The sequence below is a fragment of the Trichoderma evansii genome (genome assembly GCF_050947405.1).
Source record: "Trichoderma evansii strain SZMC 28006 chromosome Unknown GGI43scaffold_7, whole genome shotgun sequence".
NCBI classification, from domain to species: domain Eukaryota; kingdom Fungi; phylum Ascomycota; class Sordariomycetes; order Hypocreales; family Hypocreaceae; genus Trichoderma; species Trichoderma evansii.
The window spans coordinates 1,132,092-1,155,761 of record NW_028145199.1 but is presented as its reverse complement, the minus strand read 5'-3'; the positions used below and the strand labels follow the sequence as shown (position 1 = coordinate 1,155,761).

General features: G+C 49.1%; 7 protein-coding genes across 7 annotated transcripts; 4 read left to right on the top strand and 3 right to left on the bottom strand.

Moving 5' to 3' along the window:
* Window positions 1-161: 161 nt before the first annotated feature.
* GGI43DRAFT_402752 (E2 ubiquitin-conjugating protein MMS2) lies at window positions 162-1,416 on the top strand. The gene is made up of 3 exons (XM_083205716.1): window positions 162-633; window positions 848-1,053; window positions 1,112-1,416. Exons 1-3 carry the CDS (start codon window positions 481-483, stop codon window positions 1,173-1,175), a joined length of 423 nt encoding a protein of 140 aa, XP_083061816.1. The 5' UTR covers window positions 162-480; the 3' UTR covers window positions 1,176-1,416.
* On the bottom strand, window positions 1,376-4,943 carry GGI43DRAFT_351943 (uncharacterized protein). Its single transcript, XM_083202273.1, has one exon. It carries the CDS (start codon window positions 4,506-4,508, stop codon window positions 2,019-2,021), a length of 2,490 nt encoding a protein of 829 aa, XP_083061815.1. The 5' UTR covers window positions 4,509-4,943; the 3' UTR covers window positions 1,376-2,018.
* Window positions 4,944-8,675: 3,732 nt separating this feature from the next.
* GGI43DRAFT_402741 (uncharacterized protein) lies at window positions 8,676-11,123 on the bottom strand. The gene has a single exon (XM_083205715.1). It carries the CDS (start codon window positions 10,682-10,684, stop codon window positions 8,855-8,857), a length of 1,830 nt encoding a protein of 609 aa, XP_083061814.1. The 5' UTR covers window positions 10,685-11,123; the 3' UTR covers window positions 8,676-8,854.
* Window positions 11,114-13,507, top strand: GGI43DRAFT_402740 (phosphoribosyltransferase-like protein). Its single transcript, XM_083205714.1, has 8 exons — window positions 11,114-11,552; window positions 11,648-11,948; window positions 12,005-12,322; window positions 12,381-12,516; window positions 12,580-12,588; window positions 12,649-12,713; window positions 12,765-12,872; window positions 12,925-13,507. The coding sequence occupies exons 1-7, from the start codon at window positions 11,473-11,475 to the stop codon at window positions 12,825-12,827; spliced, it is 972 nt and encodes a 323-aa protein (XP_083061813.1). The 5' UTR covers window positions 11,114-11,472; the 3' UTR covers window positions 12,828-12,872; window positions 12,925-13,507.
* A 193-nt stretch (window positions 13,508-13,700) lies between these two features.
* On the top strand, window positions 13,701-19,542 carry GGI43DRAFT_402738 (MON2 family protein). Its single transcript, XM_083205713.1, has 6 exons — window positions 13,701-13,925; window positions 14,002-14,068; window positions 14,127-14,507; window positions 14,560-14,648; window positions 14,702-17,191; window positions 17,252-19,542. Exons 1-6 carry the CDS (start codon window positions 13,848-13,850, stop codon window positions 19,283-19,285), a joined length of 5,139 nt encoding a protein of 1,712 aa, XP_083061812.1. The 5' UTR covers window positions 13,701-13,847; the 3' UTR covers window positions 19,286-19,542.
* Window positions 19,543-19,667: 125 nt separating this feature from the next.
* GGI43DRAFT_402737 (FtsJ-like methyltransferase domain-containing protein) lies at window positions 19,668-21,622 on the top strand. The gene is made up of 2 exons (XM_083205712.1): window positions 19,668-19,895; window positions 19,957-21,622. The coding sequence occupies exons 1-2, from the start codon at window positions 19,793-19,795 to the stop codon at window positions 21,078-21,080; spliced, it is 1,227 nt and encodes a 408-aa protein (XP_083061811.1). The 5' UTR covers window positions 19,668-19,792; the 3' UTR covers window positions 21,081-21,622.
* On the bottom strand, window positions 21,279-21,971 carry GGI43DRAFT_382938 (putative GNAT family N-acetyltransferase; the record flags this gene model as incomplete). Its single annotated transcript, XM_083203309.1, has 2 exons — window positions 21,279-21,622; window positions 21,722-21,971. The coding sequence occupies 2 exons, from the start codon at window positions 21,969-21,971 to the stop codon at window positions 21,279-21,281; spliced, it is 594 nt and encodes a 197-aa protein (XP_083061810.1).
* Window positions 21,972-23,670: the final 1,699 nt, after the last annotated feature.

Below are 23,670 nucleotides of genomic sequence, written 5' to 3'. Positions count from 1 at the left end.
TTGGCAAGGCACAGCTTCTATGGAGTAGCAGTAGCTGCTTTTGGCTCTCCCGCCTATCCGACTTTTACCCGTTTCGCAGCACCCCCCATACATGGCACTATCTCAGCTAGCAGCAATCAGCTGAGTACCTCAGGCCGGGTACCTTCCAAGCCATTCCGTCATTTCTTCTTGCTACCGCCTGCCTGCTGTGCATTTTCGTTTCGGCGGGGCATCAGGTTCCTTGGCTTTCGTTCTCCATCAAAAACTGCCCCGCGCCAGGAACAGCTGCACCTTTTTATATTAAGACTGACGCCGACGATTATACGAACCGCTCCGATCCTGACCGACATATCCTCAACTTCTACGGCGTTGCATCCATTCGGTGGGAGAACCAGAATACACGCATTTAAGAAACAGTTGATTCGCAGGGTATTGCACCGCGCAATAGCACAAACGACGAACGACGCCATCACCAGATAAATAAAAGAAAGACAAGGAACCATGTCTGCCAAGGTCCCGCGTAACTTCCGCCTGCTGGAAGAGCTTGAGAAGGGCGAAAAGGGTCTCGGAGCTGAAGCCTGCAGCTACGGCTTGGAAGATGGCGAGGACCTGCTCATGTCCAACTGGAACGGCACCATCCTGGGACCTCCTCATGTAAGACTTGACTCACTCCCTGTTTTGGTCTTTGGTTCTCCAAAATCCATTCTCGGCATCTCCGCAGAGGTCAACGGTGTCGTATAAGTCGATGTGCAGCCAGTGTTTGGAATCCTGCTGGGTTGAAAGAGAAGCAAAACACTTATATGCCGAACCACCGACTTCATCTCGGCAAACGAGGAAAAAGAAGAGCTAACCAAGGTGCACGCTGTAGTCCGCACACGAAAACCGCATCTACAGTCTGAAAATGCACTGCGGCGAAAACTATCCCGACGAGCCACCCTCCATCCAGTTCGTCAGCCAAGTCAACCTCCCTTGCGTCAACCCTCACAACGGCGTCGTCGACCCCAAGCAGCTCCCCTGCTTGGCTCAGTGGAAGCGTGACAACACCATGGAGATGGTCCTGATTGAGCTACGAAGGTGGGCATTTCTGCGAGCAGTATTGGACTGAAGCATCAAAGCTGACTCGCCGTCACAGATACATGGCCTCTCCCGCAAACAAAAAGATCCCCCAGCCTCCTGAAGGCTCTACTTACTCATAGTTCTCTTAGGCGTTATTCGCAGAGACTGCAGAAGACAAAGGCGGAAGGGCGTTCTAGACGGGAAAGCGAAAGGGCCGACAGACATACGTGAAGACCCCTTCTTCAGCCAAACAAACACACAAATCCATATTAACAACACCACGCACAAAGAACTCACGTAGCACATTTTTTAAAGCTCAAATTATTTTTACATTCAAAATTTGGTAGCACGAAAATCATAATTCACATTCCAAATCGTCCACTTCTTTCTAGGGGTAATTAATTTCTTTCACATCAATTGCGCCATAAGTCGATGCTACATGAAAACCAGCTAACATAAAATTCGTACTCTTTCCCGCTAACACCTAATCCAATCAATGATAGCGCCCTCTCAACCTTCCTTTCCAACTCGCAGCAAACATTAGCCCAAGCCTTGATCTTTTTTGATTTCGCTCCAGTCTATCCTCAATCATGTGTGAAAAAAGGTAGAAAATAAAATGAAGAGAAAAGGGACATAAGAAAATCCTTTCCGATAATGCTGTTTGCTCCGGGTATCAATTTAAATGTGTTTGTCGGTAATAGCAACAGCTAACCCATTATATGTAACAGTATGTGACGTAAAAAACAAAAGGAAAAGGGGGGGAAATTATTATAATGTAGTAGCAAATTCAACATATATAACGCGGTGAAGAATCGAACGGTAGTTGTGATTTGTGAGTCGCTCCTCGATATTGCGGTAAAAAAATAGAGGGTGCAGATAAGTATATATATGAGAGTGAGAAAATTGTTGCAAAAAGTAGAAGGCGTAGATAATATACGTATGAGTATGAGATCATGGGCGTCAAGATACCCCCCCTTTCTCATTCAGTCGTCGTCTCCCCACCACCCCGGATCGGTATCTCTTCGCACGAATCCTACGGCACTCAAACGTGCTGTATTCATCGCAGCACGGCGTGGCGGCCGTGGTTGAGGGAATGTGTCGTTGGATATCGGGCTGTCTGGTCGGGGTACGTCTTCATTGCCATCCTCAGAAAGTCGGGTAAGTTTAGGGCTTGATGTGACGCTCTCAACTTGAGGTTGCTGTCGCATCGCCTTATTCTTAAGTTTGGAAGTGCGTTTATCCTCCAGATGATCCCAAGAGAGAGCATGGATTCCTGATGAGCTGGCTGAGTCTTCAAGAGTTTGGCCATCGCTACTAACTTGGTTCCACTGGCCATTATGCTGCTTGCCTTGGTCAAGGTACACACGGATATCGTGCTGCTCTGAGTATTCATCTGGACCACGAGTAGAAGAGACAAAGGATGCTCTTTCAGATGAAGTGTCCGTAGTCAAGCGAGAAGGTGCTCGATATTGCTCATCTTCGCTGTAGGGGTGTTCCGGAATGGATGTACTCATGAACGAACTGGCCCCGGACTGTCGGTGCTTTGAGCTGTGAGACGGGGGCGCGGGGAAATCAAAATCGAGCATGGAGTCGGTCACCATTACTTGTGAGGTTTGTGATGGAGTTGAGACGTGTCTTCTACCTTGTCGGCCGTCCAATGGAGGTCTATTGCTAGGCCCCAGCTGTGATTTTTCACGCATGGCCTGGGTTTTCTTGCGGAGCGCGGATATAAGCATCTCCTCTTGGCGGGTAAGCGTCATGACGCGACCTTGGCTGCTGGAATCATCGATGGATGACCGAGCGGACCGCAGATAGAAGTTGACCGAAGAAGGGCTGAGCGGTGGCGTTGGCTCGTCGGGTTGGTCTGATGATGTAGCAAGCGACTCGCGTCGCAAAGAAGACGCGGTGCCACTAGTTAGCTGTGCTAATGCCTTTTGTCGATCCAATTCCGCCTGAGACGGTCGGCGTGCAGGCAGGATAGTCACAGGGGGGGAATCTTCTGCCCCATAGCCGATTTGACTTGTCATACCTGATCCTGTTGAGTTCGTAGATCCAAGTGAAGGCTTAGGTGAGGGAGCGCGGGCGCCGTCTCTATAGGGGAGACTCAGTCGGGAAGGAGAAGGTGAATGCCGCTGTTTGCGGTCAGTGCCAGGAATGGCGATGTACGTGTTGGCCGGCGCGAAGCTCGCCTTCTTATTCGATGCCCCGCCTGGCTCACGTCCTGAAGGTTGACGTGGTCGTGATTTTGGTAGTTCTGGTAATGGTCTGGTTGGATGAGGAAGAGGGATGTGGTCCCTGGTGGAAGATCTGCCATCATCATCCTCTTCGGAGTCAGAAGACAGAATAAGCACGCTCTTCTCCTGGAAATCGGCCTCCTGCATCCCGCCGTCGGTAATCCTGGAGGCTCTTGAAGTTCGAGTGTGTCTACTTGAAACACTTCTGGCTCCATCACCTGGTGATGAAGAGTAATCTGACTGGGCCACTGCCTTTGGCTCGTGTGATTCGCTTATAGGCTTGTGAAGCCAGTCTAGATTTTGCCGTGCTGGCACTTCTCGCCACTCCGCTTCCGTCCGGCTATCAGCTGGGTCGGTCTTTTGAACAGTGTTGTTTGTGAGATCAGAGTCGTCGCCCAAGCCGTGCCGAAAGGTCATCTGTTCATAGTGGTTATATAATGTGGAGAGCCCGTTATCTGAAAGTTGTGTCGTCATTCGACGGGCTTCCCCTGTACCTGGTGGGGTTTGTTCGGTAACGAAAGATCGAAAGCTGTCTTTTGTTCGCCGTTTAAACATGCCGCGTAAATCACTCTGCCGATGAGATGGAGTGGCAAACGGAGATGAGAGCGTAGGGGGTTTGGTCGAGCTGTTTGACAGATTGGGATTGAAGGTATCCGGTTCTTTCTTGGACAATCGGGGGTTTGATACCACACTTGAAAAATCGAGTTTCGGAGGCTTCTTCCGTAGTTTAGCAGACTCATTGGCACTGTCAGTATCCTGGAAGTGATGTGTCTTTGCGGAGAGGCCGTTATTCATAATCGGGATCGAGGCTTGTCGGGAAAGAGACCGCGAGTGTTTCGATTTGTCGTGCCAAGATTTGATAGTTGACGACGACTGTGCCTTTTTGAGGGTACCGGGCAAGGCCATTGCCCCAAAGCCAACGCTATCGGCGAGAGCACTGAGCCTCAGGTTTGAAGGGGATGGTCCACGTTCTTTTCTCAACTCAGCATCAGACCTTGCCATCCTTGCCTGGCCGCCAGGTAAATCAAAATCCAGATCGTCAAGGGTCGAGTTTTCGTAACCACTGCCAGCAACAGTTATGGTTGGCTGTGGGGTGCTGTGAATTGAAGAAGAATCGATGCTGAGTGGTGTTGAGCCCAGGATTTTATGAGCTTTACTCATGGGCATTATTGGTGGTACTGGCTGTTGAGGCTCCTGCGGCTTCTTACGTGCCGGTCTGGAAAAGTTGAACTTCCTCATCTTGTCAGATTCCCCCCAAAGCGCCCTAAAAAAGTTCCGTCTCAACCCTGGTTATCGTCCTACTTTTCCGTCATCTGACAGTATGGGTCGAATATATCATGTAAGAGACGAAATGAATCAGTCCAGCTGTGCTCTAGTTTCCAAGGACCTCGAAGACTCAATAAAACGTTGAGGCTGGGGTATGAATAGGTCGGTATTGCAGAAAAAAAGAGAACAAAAATCGGAATATAGCTTCTCGTTCGCGAATGCCGCTTGTTAGCGGGGCCCCATTCTTATCGCGTATCTTCGTCGCTTTGCCTGTACAGAGTATTAAATAAACAGAGAGAAAAGAAACAGAGAGGCGGCGCAAAAAGAACACAGGATTTCTCTGCCCAGCCAAAAGGATAGCGGTTATGGCGGGGAAAGACGCGAGTTGCAAAACGAGACTGGCAAGATCGGGAATGGGGGCTCTCGTGTAAATGAACAAAAGAAAGCTGCGGGTGCTGTCCAGGATGTGTGAAGCGAGGTCTAGTGTTCTGCAATGCTGGATTAGACCACTGCAGAATCCGCAACGAGTCTCCACACTGTAATTACCTGGAGCAATATACACAATGCGACCAGCCGATCATGAACGACCAGGGAGCAAGATGCGAGGGTACAAATAAGGTAAGGTCTTGGCTGCATGCGTAGGCACTTGGACATGCTCCGTGTTATAGAAAAAAGAGGCGTCGTCCGGGAAATGATGCTTCTGCGGGTAGCCGGTGGTCGATGGCAGCTTTGTCCCTTTTTCCCTTTCTCCTGTCCCGCTTCTTCGTGGCAGAGAGGATAGGCGAAAGTATCAGCCCTGGCTGAGCCAAGAGCGGAGAGAAATAGCGCCGTCGTCGACAGCAATGGATGTCTCAGACGATGCCGACAAATTTACAGGGCTTAACAACAGATCACCGACTTGGATGCAACACCATCGACTCCTCGAAGAGCAAGGGTTGTTGAGGCCATACAGTAGTTTCTCGCTACAGGCCCGGCAACAAATTGGAATTGGCCGGCAGTACTGTATCAGTGGTGCCAGCAGCACGCACGCACACGCGCATGCATGCACCACACCCGACGCTGGTGTACTCCGTACTATCTCTATTAGCGGTAGCGTGTGCTTGTCGACCGAAGCTAAGGACGGTGTAAGAGCTCGCGGAAGATGAGTGGTGCCAATGGTCTACTACACAGGCGGATTCCTTCGTCGGCAGTGAAGGCGAGGACTCTACGAGCACGCCATAGAATGCCCCGGGCTCTGCGCATACAATCAATGCCCCGTGTCGGTACTTGTCACCTGTACGAGGCAGCTTTCAAATTATCTCGGACGGAGGGCTTTGCTGGGGCGACGCTAGCCACGATCTCCACGGCAGACCCATGCCCGAGGTCTTGTCTTCCCTGTCAATAGTCAACAGTAGCACTAAGTCTGGGCAGCGCCGGCGCAGCGGGCTTGCAGATATTTTCGTACCAATACGGACTTTTGCGACAAGTAATAACAGTAGCACAGAATGCCTCAATGCGTAGAATCAGGCCGTACCACCTTCTGGGCCGCTTGGGCGGCTTCTGTGTCTGTGCATACGCTGGCACGATGCTATCCTGGTCAATGAGTCGGTGTCGTCTCCTGCTGACCAGCCATCGGTCGACGAAGCGTCTAATTTCCGTGGGGACCCGTCGGGGGCTAGAGCATCTCAGCCTTTCTGCAGCGCGCTGCACCACATGGCAAGCACAGAATGACGTCCGGGTGGTGGCGACGAGCGAACAGAGCAGAGATGGGAAATGAGCAATGAGGTCAATCCCAGGGACCCCATTCTTAGTCCCCTCCCGCTGCGGGTGCCTGAGGTAGCAGCCCGGCGGAAGCTCCCTGCTTAGCGATGTCTCGTAGTGGCGATTTTCAGGGCTTCAGCGTGCTAAGGCGTCCAGATCGACCGCTGAAAGCCACTGGAACATCCTTAAACCCGACAGTACATGTGCATACCTAAGAGCTGATCCATCAAAATCTGGAAACAAACCACATTCAGTGCCGCCGCCATGATCTTTGCCGTTACCGTCCAGTAATGCATGGACACCAGCCGAACTCCGAACAGAGGAACCGACACCTGAAGCTGGTTGTCCTACTCAACATGTATCAGTAGTTGCATAGGTAGGTAGGTACAAGTAAGTAATTGTATCCGTAGATAACGTTTGTGCTATTCTCGGGCTGCTATCTGCAGTGCAACGAAGAAGGGCGCAATATCTACAGCTGGGAAATTTGACTTTCCAGATATCTCATACCATGCGCGCACAGGCAAGGCCGGCGGTTTTTCTCAACTGAGACATCTCAAAGCAAACCCAAAATCATTATCGTCCATCCCCTTCCTTCTACAGCTACAGCTTGCTGCAGGGAAGTCCCCTAGACCGCTTGCCTCAGCTCTGGGGCGGCCACGTTTCTCTGTCAACATGGATGGGAACGGTGCACCAGCTGCGCTCAGCGTATCCCTAATACTGCCCCTTTGTCTATAGAGACAAGACGTCGACCTTCCAACAAGCCAATTAATTGCCACAATAGTCAAACATGTGGGTAATGGCTGAATTTTACCGATGGAGATGCCGTGGGACGGCTGCGGTGTTCCCGTCAATCTTTATGGCACAGATCAAGCCAGCTGCCGAATCCGGCAATTTAGTAGAATTCGGTAAGAGAGAATTCCATCTGATGATGAACGCAAGGATAGAACACATTCGCTAGGATGTGTTGTTGCGGGCATAGCTATAAGACTCAGCTGCAGGACTTTCAATACCTCATGCTCTAAGTGGTTCTGATCGGCAGCTTTCTTGTCTCTCATCCCTTCTAATTATAAAGCAGCAGTGTTAACATCCATATTTGCTTCGATAAGGGGAGGCAGCCCGAACTACGGAGCATATTATGATTGCGTTCAAGTATGCAGGGGAATATTTTGATCCTCGCAAGGCAAGGGATAGGACAGATCGTCGCTCATCTACCTATTAGCACAGGCAAGGAGTCGAAGTTATCTAAGTTGTAGCAGAGTCACTAATTGTATTAGTGAAAATAAGAGCAAAAAGTCACCAATTACACTCAACGAGCTATACCAGGATGCGTACAGATAAGATGGCACAACTAAGACCTGATTAATAGCGACAACAGCTCAGGCGGGGGAGAAAACAGACAAACAGACCAGGCTCACTGTTTCACTCGCAAACCTTCAGCCCAGTAGCACTAGGAGTATCCGCCTATCCGCCGCCTGTTAACCCCGGGCGTTCGTTTGTTTTGGCCGTTTGATTGGAACAAGAGACATTTTAAACTTCGGTAGCATCACCCCAAGGGGAGAGAGACATGGCGTGGTCTATTCCAGTACATGCATGCGTGCTAGCAGCCATGAAGAGAAGCAATAAAAGCAACAGCCTGCAAGTATGGCGCTCGTTGTCTTTGTTGGCCACTCAGCGTGTAGAATTGCCCTACCAGGGCCAATGTTCAACGTCATTTTCCTGTTCCTGGTCTGTTCGTGCGCGTGATTCGTCTCTTCATCCATGTCAATATAATTACGGCTCAATGCGGAGCCCGTTGACTTGCCAGAACGGGATCGATCTATTGCAGCACGGCCCCTTAACTGGCCCGTTCGCGTATGTGAATTTTTTTTTTCTTCTTCCTTTTTTCTCTCTCGGGTCTATTTACTTTTTGAACCTTAGTCAACAAGGTTGGAGCAAAGTGTTTAAATGTATTGATTACGCTTCAAAGCAGAGATACAGTGTGCGTGTGTATGTGCGTTGTGACGCCTCACTCGGGAGGGCGCCATGTGCGCGCCAAGAGCCGTCTGAAGTCTCAGTCGGCCACGACTTAGCCTGGAGCTCATTTCAATTTCCAATAACTCACTGGCCCTAGGAAATGGAATACGGAGTACAGGGCAATGGGGAAGGGAATGACTCGATAGCAGAGTGGAGGCCGCTACGGTAGGAACTGAGCCATCATTTTCACTTTCGCCACGCGCCGGTAGCTCAGGATTTGACAGCTGCTGTTCCGCTCCTGGACGCGACGGAGAGTGAAAATCAGAGCTGGATCCAGTATAGAGGATAGCTTACAAAATTACTCCATGCTGCCATACGAAGTCAATCATGGGGAAATAATTGAGCCTCAATTAGGGGCGAGATGCAAGTGGCCTGGGAATGCAAGTAGCGGCTGATGATGGCATTTGCATGACTTAAGTCAGCCGTTATATCGACCACGGTCAAATTATAATTTCAATTTCTCTTCTAGTATAGCTAGTTGTGTCGTCATATCGTTAAAGAATGTTCATAGACGGAAATAGAGGTTGTGTAATATTACCCTGCCTGATATACTCCGTCTAAAAGACTCAGAGACGCAGATGAGGAGGCCATCCTTCTCTAGAACGATTCCCCGTACTCAATCTATAGCGGAACCACCACTCTTGAACTCCTAGTTTATGTTCGGAATTACCCTTAACGGCCTCTTGGATTTTATGCGTTCGGAAGACAACTTCCACCCCTTGCCCATTCATACCATCAAGCTGACCCTGCGAAAATCGGCGCCACCACTCCAGGACTTCTACTCGTCCGTAGGCTGTTGCGGTAAAAATTACTTCTTCCGCATCAAAGATGACATTTTCGTCACCTTTCAACTTACGCCATGTTTCCAAGACATGGACGTGCCCCCATTTACTAGCTACCAAAGTCACGCCGCCTTCGTATCCGACACGTATTCCAGAAGTATGCCACCATCGCAGCACATCCGCGTATCCATTTTTCGCAGCCCATAGAAGCGATCTTCCCGAGTTTAAGGGAATGTTATGGTCTCGGGCTGCAGTATTGAGCCACCAATCAAGGACTGGGATATGACCATTGCTGCTCGCTTGTTCCAGTGAGACTTTGGTATACAGCAGCGGCAGTCCCGACTGCTTCCACCACTGTAGTATCTGCACATGGCCATTTTTAGACGCACCATCTATGGCCTCTGTACTATAAACATGTCGGTTTTGAAAACGTTGACTATTCTTCCAGTAATCCAGAACCTCAACCTGGGGATAATATGCCGATGCTTTTGTTGGAAGAAAAGCGCCATCGAACGCTTTGAATAACCGGGGGTGATTGACTTCTAAGTAAGCAAGGACTTCAACAAGGGCGAATCGAATTATGAGTTTTACAGCTAGCACCGGCAAAATGTGGAAATCTGCCGGTGCTTCTGACAATTTCGCACAAATAGCAGTTGTATTGCTTGCGAGGACCGTCCAGTTCAGCTCGTGCGAATAACCGAGTAAAGGATTGTTCAAACTCTCGGCCCGTGTGTTCCATTCTGTTGGAATTGGCAGATTGGTTTTGATACCCAGTGCACTAGCCAACTCCCAATCCCCCGTAAACCTCAGTATTCTACTCCATAACTCGAATGGTAGCCCCGGTAGAGCCTGTGTATGTGTGTGGTCCTTCGGTATAGCAGCCATTCTCGCAGTCCCTTCAACATCCCGACCAAGATTTAGCAAATCGGCTTGATTTTGGATAAGACCAAGTAGATGTCTAAATCCACTCCAGTTTGTGGCCTGCTGAGGATGTGCCGCATCTTCATAGTGCCATAATATGGGCTCCATAACATGGATACAGGGTCGTGTTCTCTGGAGTTCATCCAGCTGCTGTTGGACAAGTGGACTCAGCCACATGTTGTCGTCCATTCCAGGCACCATGATAACACCTTTCTCAGCCCTGTTCCAATTTCTCAAAAGGTCTTCCAGGAAGGTGTCTGCCACTCCAGCCAACATTTTACCAATGCTATTCATATCAAGCGGCACGCAAACCAAGAGATCAGCCCAGTCGACTAAATCACAGATGTTCAGTCCAGACTGCCTAAAAAGAGAGCCCTCTGAATCGATCTGTGTACCACCCAAAGGAGAGTTTTGGATGGTGATAACCAGCTGATTGAGCCTAGGGGAAGGATCATCAACCACAGCCCTCATCTCTATACGGCGATCCTTGGAAAGCCGCACCACGAGCGGCTGAGCCCACGAAGAGTGCCGTGTGCCCGTAGCAGCAACAAGCAGGCGCAGCTGGCGACTCTCTAGCGAGGTTTCGTCAAGAGAAAAACAAGCCATTGAGTCAGAATAGCTGGGTCGCTGCGGCCTATGCGAAGGGGATTGCCTGACAGAAGACATGGCTGTTTGTAGTACAGGATATTCCATACCAAAGATAGAGGTAATCTCAATGGCACTATGGTCGGCACTCACGGAATGATTAGTAGCTTTCAGAAGCACTCATATACTGCTGCCTGAAGCATCAACAATAATTCCGAGGCCGATGAATTGCCTGGTAATCTGCCCTCCGGCAGATCCAATCCAGTGCCGCCCTGGCAGATGTATCATATCATAACATGCTACACAAGCAGAAGTCGCATCTAATGGATCTTTAACAATAGGTGTTGTATAGGAAATCACAGGATAGGTAAAACAAAAAGAGCTCGCATACACAATGGCCAGAGAAACACTAGCTGTGGCATAGCTCTGACAATTCGCGGATATCTGATTCATGGGCTTGATGAGCCGTGCGGTTAACTTTACAATGCATCGAGCTCAAGTACTCGGTGGCGATTGCTTCTCCGCACTCACTATCAACGACGCCCCGAGATACTCCGTACAGTGCAAGAGATACGCGCAAAGTGGCTGTCACATGACTGCCCCGAGCGTCAATCTTGCTTGTACTCCATACTGGCGTCTTTAAGTCTGCGCCGCAAACTTTCGTCACGGCGGCGATCGTCGGAGCAGAAAAAAAAGTCAATTTGGACTCTTCTTTAACTTCAATTGCCATCAACAGCAAACTACACACTCCGCTATTTTGCTCTTTTTATCCATCAAGGATTCTGCTTTGCTTCTTCCTTCATCCTTCCCACTTACTATAGTACTTATCCGCCCCCACTAAATTTTTTCTCTACTTTTTTCTCCCTGCAGAGAGAACTTCTGCTTCCTCACTAACGATGTTGGACCAAATGGCGAATGAAATCAAGCTCATATCTGGGAGCTCCCACCCAGAGCTCAGTGCTCTGGTCGCTAATCGGTATGTCTAGTAGGGTGGCTGTTAAATGAGAAAAAATGAGATTTGGGACAGATGAGTCAGTGGTCAACGAGAACCGGACTGATTTTTTGCGGCAGACTTGGCATCAGCATTGCCAACACTATGAGCCTCAACTACTCCAACCAAGAGACTAGTGTGTCGATTGGCGAGTCTGTTAGAGATGAAGATGTCTTTATTCTTCAGTCGACAGCCCCTGGCGATGTCAATGATGGCCTGATGGAACTGCTCATCATGATTCACGCCTGCCGCACTGCGTCGGCTAGACGTATCACGGCTGTGATCCCCAACTTTCCCTACGCACGCCAGGACAAGAAAGACAAGTCCCGTGCCCCCATCAGCGCTAGGCTGATAGCAAACATGCTGCAAGTTTCAGGATGCGTGCGTTAAACCCATGTCCCTCCTTTGGTTCTGATGGAGAATCTAACATGCCCCAGAACCATGTCATAACTATGGACCTGCATGCCTCACAAATCCAGGGCTTCTTCAACGTTCCCGTAGATAATTTGTATGCCGAGCCATCAGTCTTGCGATGGATTCGTGAGAACCTGGATGCCGAAAGCTGTGTCATCGTCTCTCCCGATGCCGGTGGTGCGAAGCGTGCCACATCGATTGCTGATCGTCTCAACACTGGCTTTGCACTGATCCACAAGGAGCGCCCAAGGCCCAACGTTGTTGGCCGAATGGTGCTCGTCGGTGATGTTCAGGATAAGGTTGCCATCCTTGTGGATGATATGGCAGACACTTGTGGAACTGTATGTGACTGTTCAGCTTTGATATTTTATGATCATGCAACTAACAGTATCCCCATAGCTCGCAAAGGCAGCAGAGACCCTTAACCAGCACGGTGCGCGCCAAGTATTTGCCATTGTCACTCACGGTATCCTCAGTGGTAAGGCCATTGAGACTATTAACAACTCTTGCTTATCTGGCCTTGTTGTTACCAACAGTAAGTTATCCCGAATAAAACGAGATACTCTTTTTAACAATGAATTACTAACGTATTATTCAGCTGTTCCTCGTATGTCACATGAAATTGCCTGCCGTGTAAATGTGTGTAATCTAACTAGGTGTAATACAGTTGGCGATAAAACAGAGCGATGCCCTAAGCTAAAGGTCATCGACGTAGCTGGCACACTTGCCGAGGTATGATCATGTTTATCCCCTGTCTTCTTCTTCAAAGTTAACCTCTTATAGGCCATTCGACGAACCCACAATGGCGAATCGGTATCATATCTTTTTACAAATGTTCCTGTTTAATGCAAAATTACTTTACAATGTTGTTTTAATTGGTTCATGACTTTGGTATGCCATCTCTCCCTCCATGTTACAAAAACTTTGCTAACACTCGCCCAAGGCTGCGTACTTTGGTTAGGCTTTGGTTAGATACTGGGCCAACCAATACTTGGGATAACTGGGTGTGACGAAATTCTTTTTTAAAATTCTTAAAATGTTGAGAATAGCATAGAATGCTTTCCCTAAAAAACATAGTTACCGGCAACTCAGATCATAGATCATGTGCGGCCCCTTGCCATTATTTGAGGTGCTTTTGACAAGTACTTTAAAATTGGCAGATTATATCCTCCCAAAGCTAGAGTGTGCAATACTAGTAGGCATGCTTGGGTGCACAGTGTTATAGCAAGCGCCACAGTAAATTCTCCGCTGGAGAGGGCAAGCAGCTGAGAGACGGGAAAGAGGTGGAAATATGGTGTATGCGGGTATGATAGGATGATTTATGGCTACATAGAACGAAGCGTATTTAGTACAAAAGCGCATCGCAATACTTAAAAATTCAGCATAGAAATAATGAATTTGAGCGTTATAGACAAGTTAATGCCTGGCCTTGGTTCATACTAAGATGGCTGGCACACAATCTCGAGATAAACCCTAAAGTAAATCATGACATCTTGAGGAGAAGGAGTTGGTCAGTACAAATCTTTATAGATGTCTCATCTACTCCTTTAAGTCCTTGAGAAAAGGTATAAAAAGCACAGCTCTGAAGTCTACGTTGGCAGCTTGTCGCAGTGCCTCGCAACTAGTACTAAAATGGATGAGTGGAAAGGCGGTGAGTCTATTCTGCCGGCTATGATGTACCCAAGCATACCACCTACACGACACCGTTGCGCTGTCTTTAATTACCGTATGAAAGCTAATTAGAGCTCGTAAGGAGCATAATCCCGTTACATCTACCCGTTATTACGACCTGGAGCTGCACAAAGGCGATATAAACGTTGCACTTACATTAAATGCTCATGGGCGGACTATTCGGCCTCACTCAAGATGACGACGCAGCTTCTGGCCACGGAGCTAGCTAATCTCATTCAGGAGAGCAAGCGGAAACACAGTGACCTTCGACAAGTATGCACCTTTTCTCTCATAGCTTCAGCTTTTGAAGCTTGTGGCTGCTCGTTTACTCACTCGTTTCTTCGTTTAGGCAGCTGAAAGATCCCTAGAAGAGCTGAAAGGCCTTGGCAATGTGTCCGAGGCCACAGCTCCTGAGCGTATGTGATAGTGGATCCCTCCAATTGAAGCGATACTTTGTTGACTTGGCCCTCTCAGTGCTCTCCCAAAAGCCCAGCTTTGTGAATCCCTTCATAATCGCGTGTGGGACCAAGAATGCAAAATTCACTGGCATTGCAATAGTCTGTCTGCAGCGGCTTATCGTTGCGAAAGCGCTGCCCAGAGCGAAACTCAATCAGGTCTTGGAGGCGTTGATGCAGGCATCATCAGCTGGGCTTGACGTGCAGTTAAAGATATTGCAAGCGTTGCCCTCGCTGCTGCAGAACTATTCGTCAGATTTGAATGGCGACCTTCTTGTGACTGCTTTGAATATCTGCTTCATCTTACAAAGCAGTAAGAATGCCATTGTGAATAATACCTCAGCTGCTACTCTCCAACAGCTGGTTGTTTCAGTTTTTGATAAAGTAGTCGCCGAAGATAGTGAGTTTTTTTCATCCGTCATTAGCATATAAATCTCTTCTAACTGAAGCAGAGAACGGAAATGATGCCCCTATTGCGGGAGAAGCGCCATCCGGAGACGGTAAAGTAGAGCTTCGCGCAGCTGCGTTAGATGCCTATCGTGTTAGCAACCAACCCATTCCAATAGACATCCAGGTGCAAGCTAACTGTGCTAGATTTTTAATGACCTATGCCTCTTGACCGAGAATCAACGGTCCGAGTTTTTACGCTTCTCAGGCTTGCAGCAAACATTTGGGTTAGAGTTAATCGAGTCAGTCATCACAAATCATGCAGCTGTCTTTACGAGCCACCCTGAGCAAACCCATATTCTCCGCGAGCGCGTTATGCCTCTCCTGATGAGTGCGCTTAAAGGGAGGCCATCATTTGCCACAACTGTGAGACTCGTTCGCATTCTCTATACCCTTTTGCGTCGCCATATTAGCGTCTTGCCTTCAGAGTGTGGTGATGCGCTCTTGCTGCTTACAACCCTCCTGGACCAAGACACTGCTGTCTGGAAGCGAGCTTTGTGCATGGAAGTATTTCGCGGCATATTTGCTGAACATGCCCTTGTCCGTCGCATATTCGCGATGTATGACGCAAAGGAGGGCGAGAAGGACATTATCAAAACACTTACCGCGACCTTTGTTCGACTAAGTACCGAGAAGCCAGCAGTAATTGGTTTGGGGCATCAATCCACGATGCCAGTTGCCGATCCTTCTGGCAGCTCTGGCCTATCTGCAGATCCATCCTTGATCGAAGCTACCAGTGTCACTGGAATCATCAGCGGCTCTGTTGGGTCAGAGACTTCTAACGTAGGTATTAGCATACAATGGAGCTCTGTTCGCGTTCCTTGTATAGACCAGCTGGACAAAACTGAAGCCCCGGCTATTCCCGAGTCGTACATCTACAGCTTGATATTATCATGTCTCTCGTCGCTGTCAGATGGGCTTGCCAAGTTTATCCTGCCTCTTACAGTCCCTAATGAGAACCGAGCTCGGAGAAAGGCATCAAGGCAAGATATGGGACGTAGCTCACCTGCTCCATCTCAGCTAGAGGCAGAAATCCCTCCTCGCGGAGGATCGCGGGAAAGATCGGCTTCATTTAAGAGAAATCCCGTGCCGCTTAATCCTCTAGAACTAGAAGACCATCCTGCATATCCAGAGGTCAAGGTCTGTTCTGAGATCGTCAACGAGTGCTGGCCTGCTATCTTGGCAACATGCTCGACCTTTTTATATGCTGCCTTGGATTCAGAATATTACCATGGTTTGGTTCGTGCATTTCAGCGATTCGCCCATGTTGCAGGTCTATTGCAGCTTACAACGCCGCGAGATGCATTTTTATCTACACTGGGAAAAGCCGCTGTGCCTCCAAATATTCTGAGTGCATGCGTCAATGCCGGTCAGTCGCGATCTGTAGCCACCACGCCAACGGAAACTCCGAACAGCGTTTTTGGCAATGCTCGTGGCCTTTTAAGCGTTGAAAGCTTGGCGCAAGTGTCAAGTCCCACTGAAAGGCAGCGACAAGGGTCTATGGATGCATCAATCACTCTCAATACGCGTAACCTCCTCTGTTTACGAGCTCTACTCAACCTTGGCATTGCACTTGGTCCGACACTTGGACTTGCCTGGGGTATTATACTGGAGACATTACAGCAGGCGGATTTTGTACTCTATGTTACGGGAAAAGCTCCAGGGAGAACTCAGTCTCTAGGTCGCGGCGGACAGGATTACCAAAATGAAACAGAAGGCAACTCGCTCATGGTAAACTTCAGCACTGAGGTTCGATCAGTTGAAACGGCTGCATCCAGGCTGATTGAAAGCAGTGTTGATTTCCCCAACGAATCCTTTATCGAGGTGGTTCACGCCATATGCGGCTTACTGCCAGATGAAAGCCAGGCAAACTCAAGCACACCAAATAAAGAACAGCCACAGCAGGGAAAAGTCTCATCTGGACAGCATCGTCGAGTGCTCAGCTTCTCTGGCCAATCTTCAACAACTTCCAATCAAGAACTTCAATTTGCACTAGCCAAGCTCGGAGAGATTGCGATGATTAACCTAGAACGACTACTGACATATGATCCAAAAGAATCAGGCTGGGATCCTTTGATGCACAAGTTGATTCAGACGTTAGATTCGAGCGCTATTAGCCCATCAGTGAGAACGAGAGCATCAGAGATTCTTGCGAAACTGGCGCTCGAAGCAGCTACTGGTGCGGGCACACTACCTTCTGAAGTTCGGGGGGCGATTCAACTTCGATTACTGGGGGCACTTCGCGACTCATTAAAATCTTTGCAACAAGGTGGTCGAGATATATCTGTTTCAAATGCAACGACTGATATCGAAATTCATAGAATTATTTTGGATGGCTTGAGAAGTATTATTGAGGATTGTGGGCAAACTCTGGTCAGCGGTTGGGATGTCACGTTTGACATTATTGGAAGCGTTTTCGTGACGAGAGAAGATAAACTGGATGAGGACTACGAATCAACTATCAGTGCTCGGAACCTCGGCACACGATCCTCCAAACTTGTGCGGTCTTCTTTCAGCTCACTGCAGCTAATTTGCTCAGATTTTCTGCCATCGTTGCCCAACTCTTGTTTCTTAATCTTGGTCGACACACTCTACAAATTCAGTTCACAAAATGACGACCTGAATATTGCATTGACGGTGAGGCTGAACCCAATTCCAAAGAAGTTAGAACTATATTGCTAATGAGATCTACTTTAGACTGTGACCTTTTTCTGGGCTCTCTCTGATTTCCTCTCTGGAAAGGACAAGTCGCTTGATATCACGATTGACCTATTTCAAGACGCTGATGTAGACACGCTAGAGCGCTTAGCAGCAGACTATGGCGGCCGAGGATCCGGCGCCGCGTTATGGATGCTATTGCTTTTAAGGCTCACAGCCGTTGCCTCAGACGACAGGGTCGAGCTTCGAAATACTGCAATCCAAACTCTCCTCCGAATCTTTGATGCATACGGAGAGAGACTCAGTCCTGAAGCTTGGTCCATATGCATCAAGTCAGTTGTGTTTAAACTGCTGGCTTCGCTTGAAGAAGAGCTGCGAAGAACTGAAGATGGAGAAGTGGATAACAACGACAGGCCAGAGTGGCATGACACCGCGGTGGTTGTGCTAAATGGCATTTCAACGTTGCTTGGGAACAATCTTGAGGTGTTGACAGCACACTCATCGTTCAATAAGCTCTGGAATGAGTTGCTAGAACACTTGGCTACGTTGCTCGACTTTCAGGTGCTTGATATCAACACCGCTACATTTAAAACGCTGGGCCATGTGCTTTCTCAATCCGGTGACGAAGACAAGCCTGTGTTCAATGAGACAACTGTCACATTTGCATGGAATCTATGGTCTCGTGGTATCCCAATCACTAAATCACCCGATGGAAAGATTCAAGACAACCAAAATTGTCTGACTGCATACGTGGCAGCTCTTCGTGAAGTTTATAGGCTCATCAAGTCTGACTTAACTGTGGAAAGAGTTCAACGAATCCTTGCCTTGCTACGAAAGACCGTTGAAGAAGCTTCTGTGGGAAGTTATGCCACAGATATCGATAACATGACGCAGCTTCAGGCACAAATATTAGACGCGGTGAAAATGATTCGGACCGACATCGCCGGCGTTCCATCGGCCCTGATCGTGCAAGTCGCTGAGTTTGTCACCTTGGCCTATGATCAGGATTACGAGTCTCGGCCTTTGTCAAAGAGGACATATGTTGCCATGTCGAAAGCCAGTATGCAAATGCTGGAGAATCTCATTGTGAGCCATTCATCAGATGCAGACATATATAAGAGCGGATCGGTTGTCACAGCCTTGTCCGCGCTTTGCAGGCCAATTTCTCTCAAATACCAGTTTCCCATCACCACGAGATCTGTTCAGCCTTGGAAATTAGCGACTTCGACTGCCTTGGTAGTCATACAAGCAACACTGTTAAAGCTTGACGATCTTGACATACCCACAGCCACAAGTCAAGGCATCTGGCAGTTGATTGCTGAGATTGCAGATGGAATTCTCAGTGCTGATTGTAGCAATACGCCACCCGGAACGAGCATCGAAGATGATGAAGCAGCAGACATTGGCTCGTTTCACAAATTGGTAGAGCTGATCATCCCGCTAATTGGGTCAGAAAAAGTGAAAGAAGAAACTCGCAGTGCGTACACTAAGAGCCTGTTCACAACATCAATAATCCATGAACCACCATTAGCCGACAGGCTTGCCCTAGACGATGGTGAAACTGGGCTGTCTAAGTTGTATACACCACGGACCGGGCGCACAATATCTGATCCACCAACACTGCGCACAAAGATGGCTTATGTTGCATTCGAAGAGCTCTTCTTGCTTATATCAGTAGACGAACCAGCTGCTCACAGGCCGTCTGCCGATAAGCCTATGGCAGATTATTCTGCCTGCAGAACCCGCATTGCTTGTTCTGCGGCGCCATACCTGGTCCTGCGATGCGCGTTGACGCTCCGTGCGTACGTATCTGACCAGCCGCTCCGAGGCAAGATGCCACAACCTCTAAGCCAGAGGAAAGAGTTATTGTGGACGTTGCAAAAAGTTGTTGATTTGCAGAGCCAAAGCGAGGCTATATCACCTCTTGAAGGGGCAAAAAGCGAAAGCAGAAAGCACTTGTTGAGGTTATATCCTTTGATTGTGAAGGCGCTGGGAGTGCATGGTGATGAGAAGGTTTTGTCGCTTCTGAGGCAGGCTTTGGAGATTGTTGGTGGCGAGTTTGGAGCTGTATAAGAAAAGAAGGTTGCTTTATTGGTTTTCAGCGTGTTTGACATAGATAAGAGCTCCGCAAGTATTAGAAGGTGTATGGCGAGTTGGTTTAAATATTTATAAACAGCTAATATAGATGAGCGTCGACGTGTTCAGCCCTGGTCATCCTTCTTCAATACGTGGTCCTAGACATCAGATTATAACTGCATTCTAGAATATTTAAAAAGGTTAGTATTTATCCAAGAACAGAATAAATGTTGCAATAGATTACGGTGCCATAATTTCACATTGTAATCCAGGGTAGTGGTCGGCGTTTTAACAATCTCTGTCTGCTATAGATAAGGTACCTATGCCCCACCACGCCACAAAGGTACATGGTCTCGTACCTGGACATAGAGCCACCAAAAATGACATCGCGGGGCAGAAAAAGTTGCACATGAAATATTTCAGTACTTCTTTCCGTCCCGCTATATCCTCCAACACTGCAACTTCTTTTTATACAGAAAAAAATAAGAGAAAGATTTATTTGTAATGGGTAAATCTTCCAAAGATAAGCGTGACGCTTACTACCGGCTCGCCAAAGAGCAAGGTTGGCGCGCAAGAAGCGCATTCAAGCTTCTTCAGCTTGACGAAGGTACCTTATCCGCGCTCGATCTCAATCCTATGACCTCTTACTAAAACAATTCCTATCACAGAGTTCGATCTCTTCTCAAATGTCTCTCGAGTCGTCGACCTTTGCGCCGCTCCTGGCTCCTGGTCCCAGGTGCTTTCTCGAGTGCTCATCAAAGGCGAGAAATTCGGCCGCTCAGCATGGCAAGATCGCGATGCCAAAGTGCGCCAGCAAATGCTGGGCGTCTTCCCCGAAGCGTTTACACCTGAGCAGAAGGAATCTGTAGAACAGGCCAAATCATTGCCTGGCGACGATGCGGCGCATACGGGAACTGAAGCGACAGCGACGGCGGCCAACCGGGACGTCAAAATCGTCTCTATCGATCTCCAGCCCATCTCTCCCCTCGCCGGCATCACAACTCTACGAGCAGATATCACACATCCCGCCACCGTGCCTCTCCTCCTCTCTGCCCTCGACCCATCCTACGATCCTGCCGCCGTGGCAGGCACCCAAGCCCAGCATCCCGTCGATCTCGTTCTTAGCGATGGCGCCCCCGACGTCACGGGCCTGCACGACCTTGACATTTACGTTCAATCACAGCTTCTCTTCGCAGCCCTTAACCTCGCACTCTGCGTACTGAAACCGGGCGGCAAATTTGTCGCAAAGATCTTCCGGGGCCGAAACGTGGATATTTTGTTTGCGCAGCTCAAAATCTTCTTCGAAAAAGTCATAGTAGCGAAGCCTAGAAGTAGCAGAGCCAGCAGTGTGGAGGCATTCATTGTATGCTTGAATTTCCGACCGCCGGCGGGCTTCCACGCCAGTTTGGAGGAACCGCTCGGAGTAGGGGAGCGTCTGGATAGGATGGTGCGAGAGAGGGAGGTGCAGCTACCTATTATCGCTGAAGCAATCATGCAATCAGAAAGGGGAACCTGGGACTGCAGCGCCGTATCGACGCCGGCGACATCACATGAGAGCGGAATCACGGAAGTGGAGGTATATGACGAGACAGAAGGGAACAATATGGGAAATGGAGCACGGTGGATTGCACCTTTTATTGCTTGCGGCGATCTATCGGCCTTTGACTCCGACGCTTCCTATCAGCTACCTGAGGACTATGTCTCTCTAGATCCTGTTCAGCCTCCTATCGCTCCGCCATATAAGAGGGCCCTCGAAATTCGGGCTGGGCTATCCAGGCCCACCAAAGTGTAGAGACACATGGGAAGATATAAATGAAGAAAAAGGAAGAGAAAAAAAAAAGTAATATCCAAAAAGCCCAATGTGCAAAAGCTAACCGTGCCTCGCCGGTATATATCGATCGAGACTATGCAATGCTGAAAAAAAAAAAAAACGCGAGATACTAGATGGAAAGAAAAACAAAAAGACAAGGCAGAATAAGAACCGCCAATTTCATTTGTGATCCTCTGGGATGTCTTTTACGCCACCACCAGGCATCTCCAGCAGCACCAAGCCCGCAGACGGACCCTGGTCCCAGTCAAGAGCTCCCAGCTCGCGCTGGTACATTTTTGCGGCTGATTTGTCGTGCGTCATGAGGACGAGGCCTCTCAGGTTTGGCCACTCTTCGACGAGTTCTTTGAGGCCTTGCATCATCCAGCTAGCGAGCCCGCGCCGTTGGAACTCTTCAAGGATGAAGACGTCTGTGAGATAGGCGAATGTGACATAGTCGGTTACAACGCGAGCAAGGCCGACGAGTTTTACATTGGATCCGTGTGGCCGCCGAGGCGCTCCGCTCTCTGTTGGCCGCAAAGAAAAGAAAGAGTCAGCTTGAAGTAACTACCAGTTGGTGACTTGGATTTACGGGAATGGCAAAGAAAAGACAAGGGGCAACGCACTCTCCATTTGCTTCTCTGACTCGGGAACGTGATATATGCTCATGGTCATGCAATTGGATATCATCTTCCGCATCTGACCCTCTGGTAGCGGATCGTTCCACCACATGAGGTCGGACTCGAAGACGGCATTGATGGCTTGAGGCTCGAGATATGCCTTATCGTTGGTGAGGAAGAAGTTGTCTCGGTACCAGTACCGTGGCTTGCCTTCGGGATTCGTGGCGGCAGCGTTCTTGGAGCTCTTTGAGCCCATTGTGGAAACGAGAGAACCCATTATGGTGTTTCGTTGCTCTTGATGGTATACTAATGGGCTGGATGTCTTTGCTTGCTTTTTTTCTCCCCTTCTTTTGTTTTCTGGAGTACAGGTGGTATACAATCTGAGATGGAGAGGGAGATGGAAGAAGATAACGATGGCGGTGGTAGCACGGTATAAGTTACTTTGCGCAGACGAGACAGGCCCCGTCTATCGTCTTCCACAACAAGCCCCCCTAGCGCCTGCATTCCCCATGTTTCCCGGCTTCCACCCTGCTTCCTTTTCGATCCCCAGCAAGCCTCCCATCAATGACCAAGTTTAGAAACACGAGACTCCATAGTCCATGCACACTACAGCTAATACACATTGTGCAAAGCATTCGTACCAATCCTGTTACGTAGCTAGCCGGTTAGTTGCGGCTCCTAGCGCGACGGACTGGGGCGCCATCTGGAACTTTACTGTTGTGATGAGCGCCAGCTCGAGGTCAGGTGCGCTGCGCCGAGACGTCGTGGTTCGGACGACGTGCTACATTCAACGTGGTACAGTACACGCATAAGGGCCCTTTGTGCATGCTTGCAAGGGCCTAGTTCTTACTGGCTGGCGATCTGCCCCTTGATGCTCAGGTCGAAAGCAAACTACTACAAACAGCAATACGGCGGAGAAGCGGGTCGCACGGGTTCGGATGAGGAAGGTCGCGGTGCTATCTGCTCCCTTGAGAAAATATGCATAAGTATTTCTGCGAGTAAAGGCTTGTTTGTTGTTGCCCTGTTGACACGTGAATTGTGAAATCATCATCCTCTCTTGTATTTCTTCCGTGTCTCTGCTCGAGTCTCTCATTATGAAGTAATGAAGTAATTCGTTTGCAGGACACCGCCCCCGTGATGAGCGAGCAGACAGCCTATTGGCGAAGCTCGGCACTTGGTCTCTCCTCCAACAAGGGCCAAGTCAGATCGTGAATCTCGAGGCAGAAGCATGACCTCCAATAAACCCCGAGTCCTTTCCCTTACAGGCAAATCTGTTAGGCAATCATTACATACTCGTGGTGTGTAGACCTGGCGTAGCTCGAGCTTGACAAGTTTGAATTGAGAGGCGGATGACGCCGGCCTTGGACCAAGAAAAGTGTGGGGTTTACACCGCGTTACCGAACCGGTCTGACGGCATGGAGGAGTGGAGCCCGCCCGCACTGAATAGATACCGGAAACAGAGATTAACGGTAGAAAATGAGACGAGGCGCGTGGCTAGACGCTTCCGCTAGGCATGCACGATGCAACGACCTTTTTGTGAGTCCTGCAGCTGGTGCTGGATATACCAAGTCCGGGGGGGCGCTATTCGATGGCCCTGACAGGTCGGGGATTTGATAAGGCGCGGTTACCTGTATCTGGATGTATCTGGATGTTTGCTTGTAAGCAAACTGTTCTTTTGTTCCCTCCTTTCTAGGGCATCTCAACACGACCCGAGCTTGGCAGACGGCCTGCACTGTCTTGATATCGCATCCCGTCTTCCCTGCCTTGGTCGGGATCGGTGAGCTGTCCAGCAGTATCTACTCCTTTTTATGTACGAGGATATACTGCCAGCACGATAAGAAAGGGAGCCCATTCATTGGCCATCATACTCTTATGGTCGCACGCAACGCATGGCCTAACCCCAGCCCCCCTACAATCACCGCTTGCGTATGACGGATATGATACGCACTGACTGC

Bases quoted from the DNA above. Each gene is read 5' to 3' on its own strand.
- GGI43DRAFT_402752 (XM_083205716.1), top strand. From the start codon at position 481: ATGTCTGCCAAGGTCCCGCGTAACTTCCGCCTGCTGGAAGAGCTTGAG. The intron at 634-847 runs GTAAGACTTGAC...TGCACGCTGTAG, and splicing joins CCATCCTGGGACCTCCTCAT to TCCGCACACGAAAACCGCAT. The intron at 1,054-1,111 runs GTGGGCATTTCT...TCGCCGTCACAG, and splicing joins GTCCTGATTGAGCTACGAAG to ATACATGGCCTCTCCCGCAA.
- GGI43DRAFT_402740 (XM_083205714.1), top strand. From the start codon at position 11,473: ATGTTGGACCAAATGGCGAATGAAATCAAGCTCATATCTGGGAGCTCC. The intron at 11,949-12,004 runs GTGCGTTAAACC...AACATGCCCCAG, and splicing joins TGCTGCAAGTTTCAGGATGC to AACCATGTCATAACTATGGA. The intron at 12,714-12,764 runs GTATGATCATGT...AACCTCTTATAG, and splicing joins TAGCTGGCACACTTGCCGAG to GCCATTCGACGAACCCACAA.
- GGI43DRAFT_402741 (XM_083205715.1), bottom strand. From the start codon at position 10,684: ATGGAATATCCTGTACTACAAACAGCCATGTCTTCTGTCAGGCAATCC.
- GGI43DRAFT_402738 (XM_083205713.1), top strand. From the start codon at position 13,848: ATGACGACGCAGCTTCTGGCCACGGAGCTAGCTAATCTCATTCAGGAG. The intron at 14,508-14,559 runs GTGAGTTTTTTT...TAACTGAAGCAG, and splicing joins TAAAGTAGTCGCCGAAGATA to AGAACGGAAATGATGCCCCT. The intron at 14,649-14,701 runs GTTAGCAACCAA...TAACTGTGCTAG, and splicing joins CTGCGTTAGATGCCTATCGT to ATTTTTAATGACCTATGCCT.
- GGI43DRAFT_402737 (XM_083205712.1), top strand. From the start codon at position 19,793: ATGGGTAAATCTTCCAAAGATAAGCGTGACGCTTACTACCGGCTCGCC. The intron at 19,896-19,956 runs GTACCTTATCCG...TTCCTATCACAG, and splicing joins GCTTCTTCAGCTTGACGAAG to AGTTCGATCTCTTCTCAAAT.
- GGI43DRAFT_351943 (XM_083202273.1), bottom strand. From the start codon at position 4,508: ATGAGGAAGTTCAACTTTTCCAGACCGGCACGTAAGAAGCCGCAGGAG.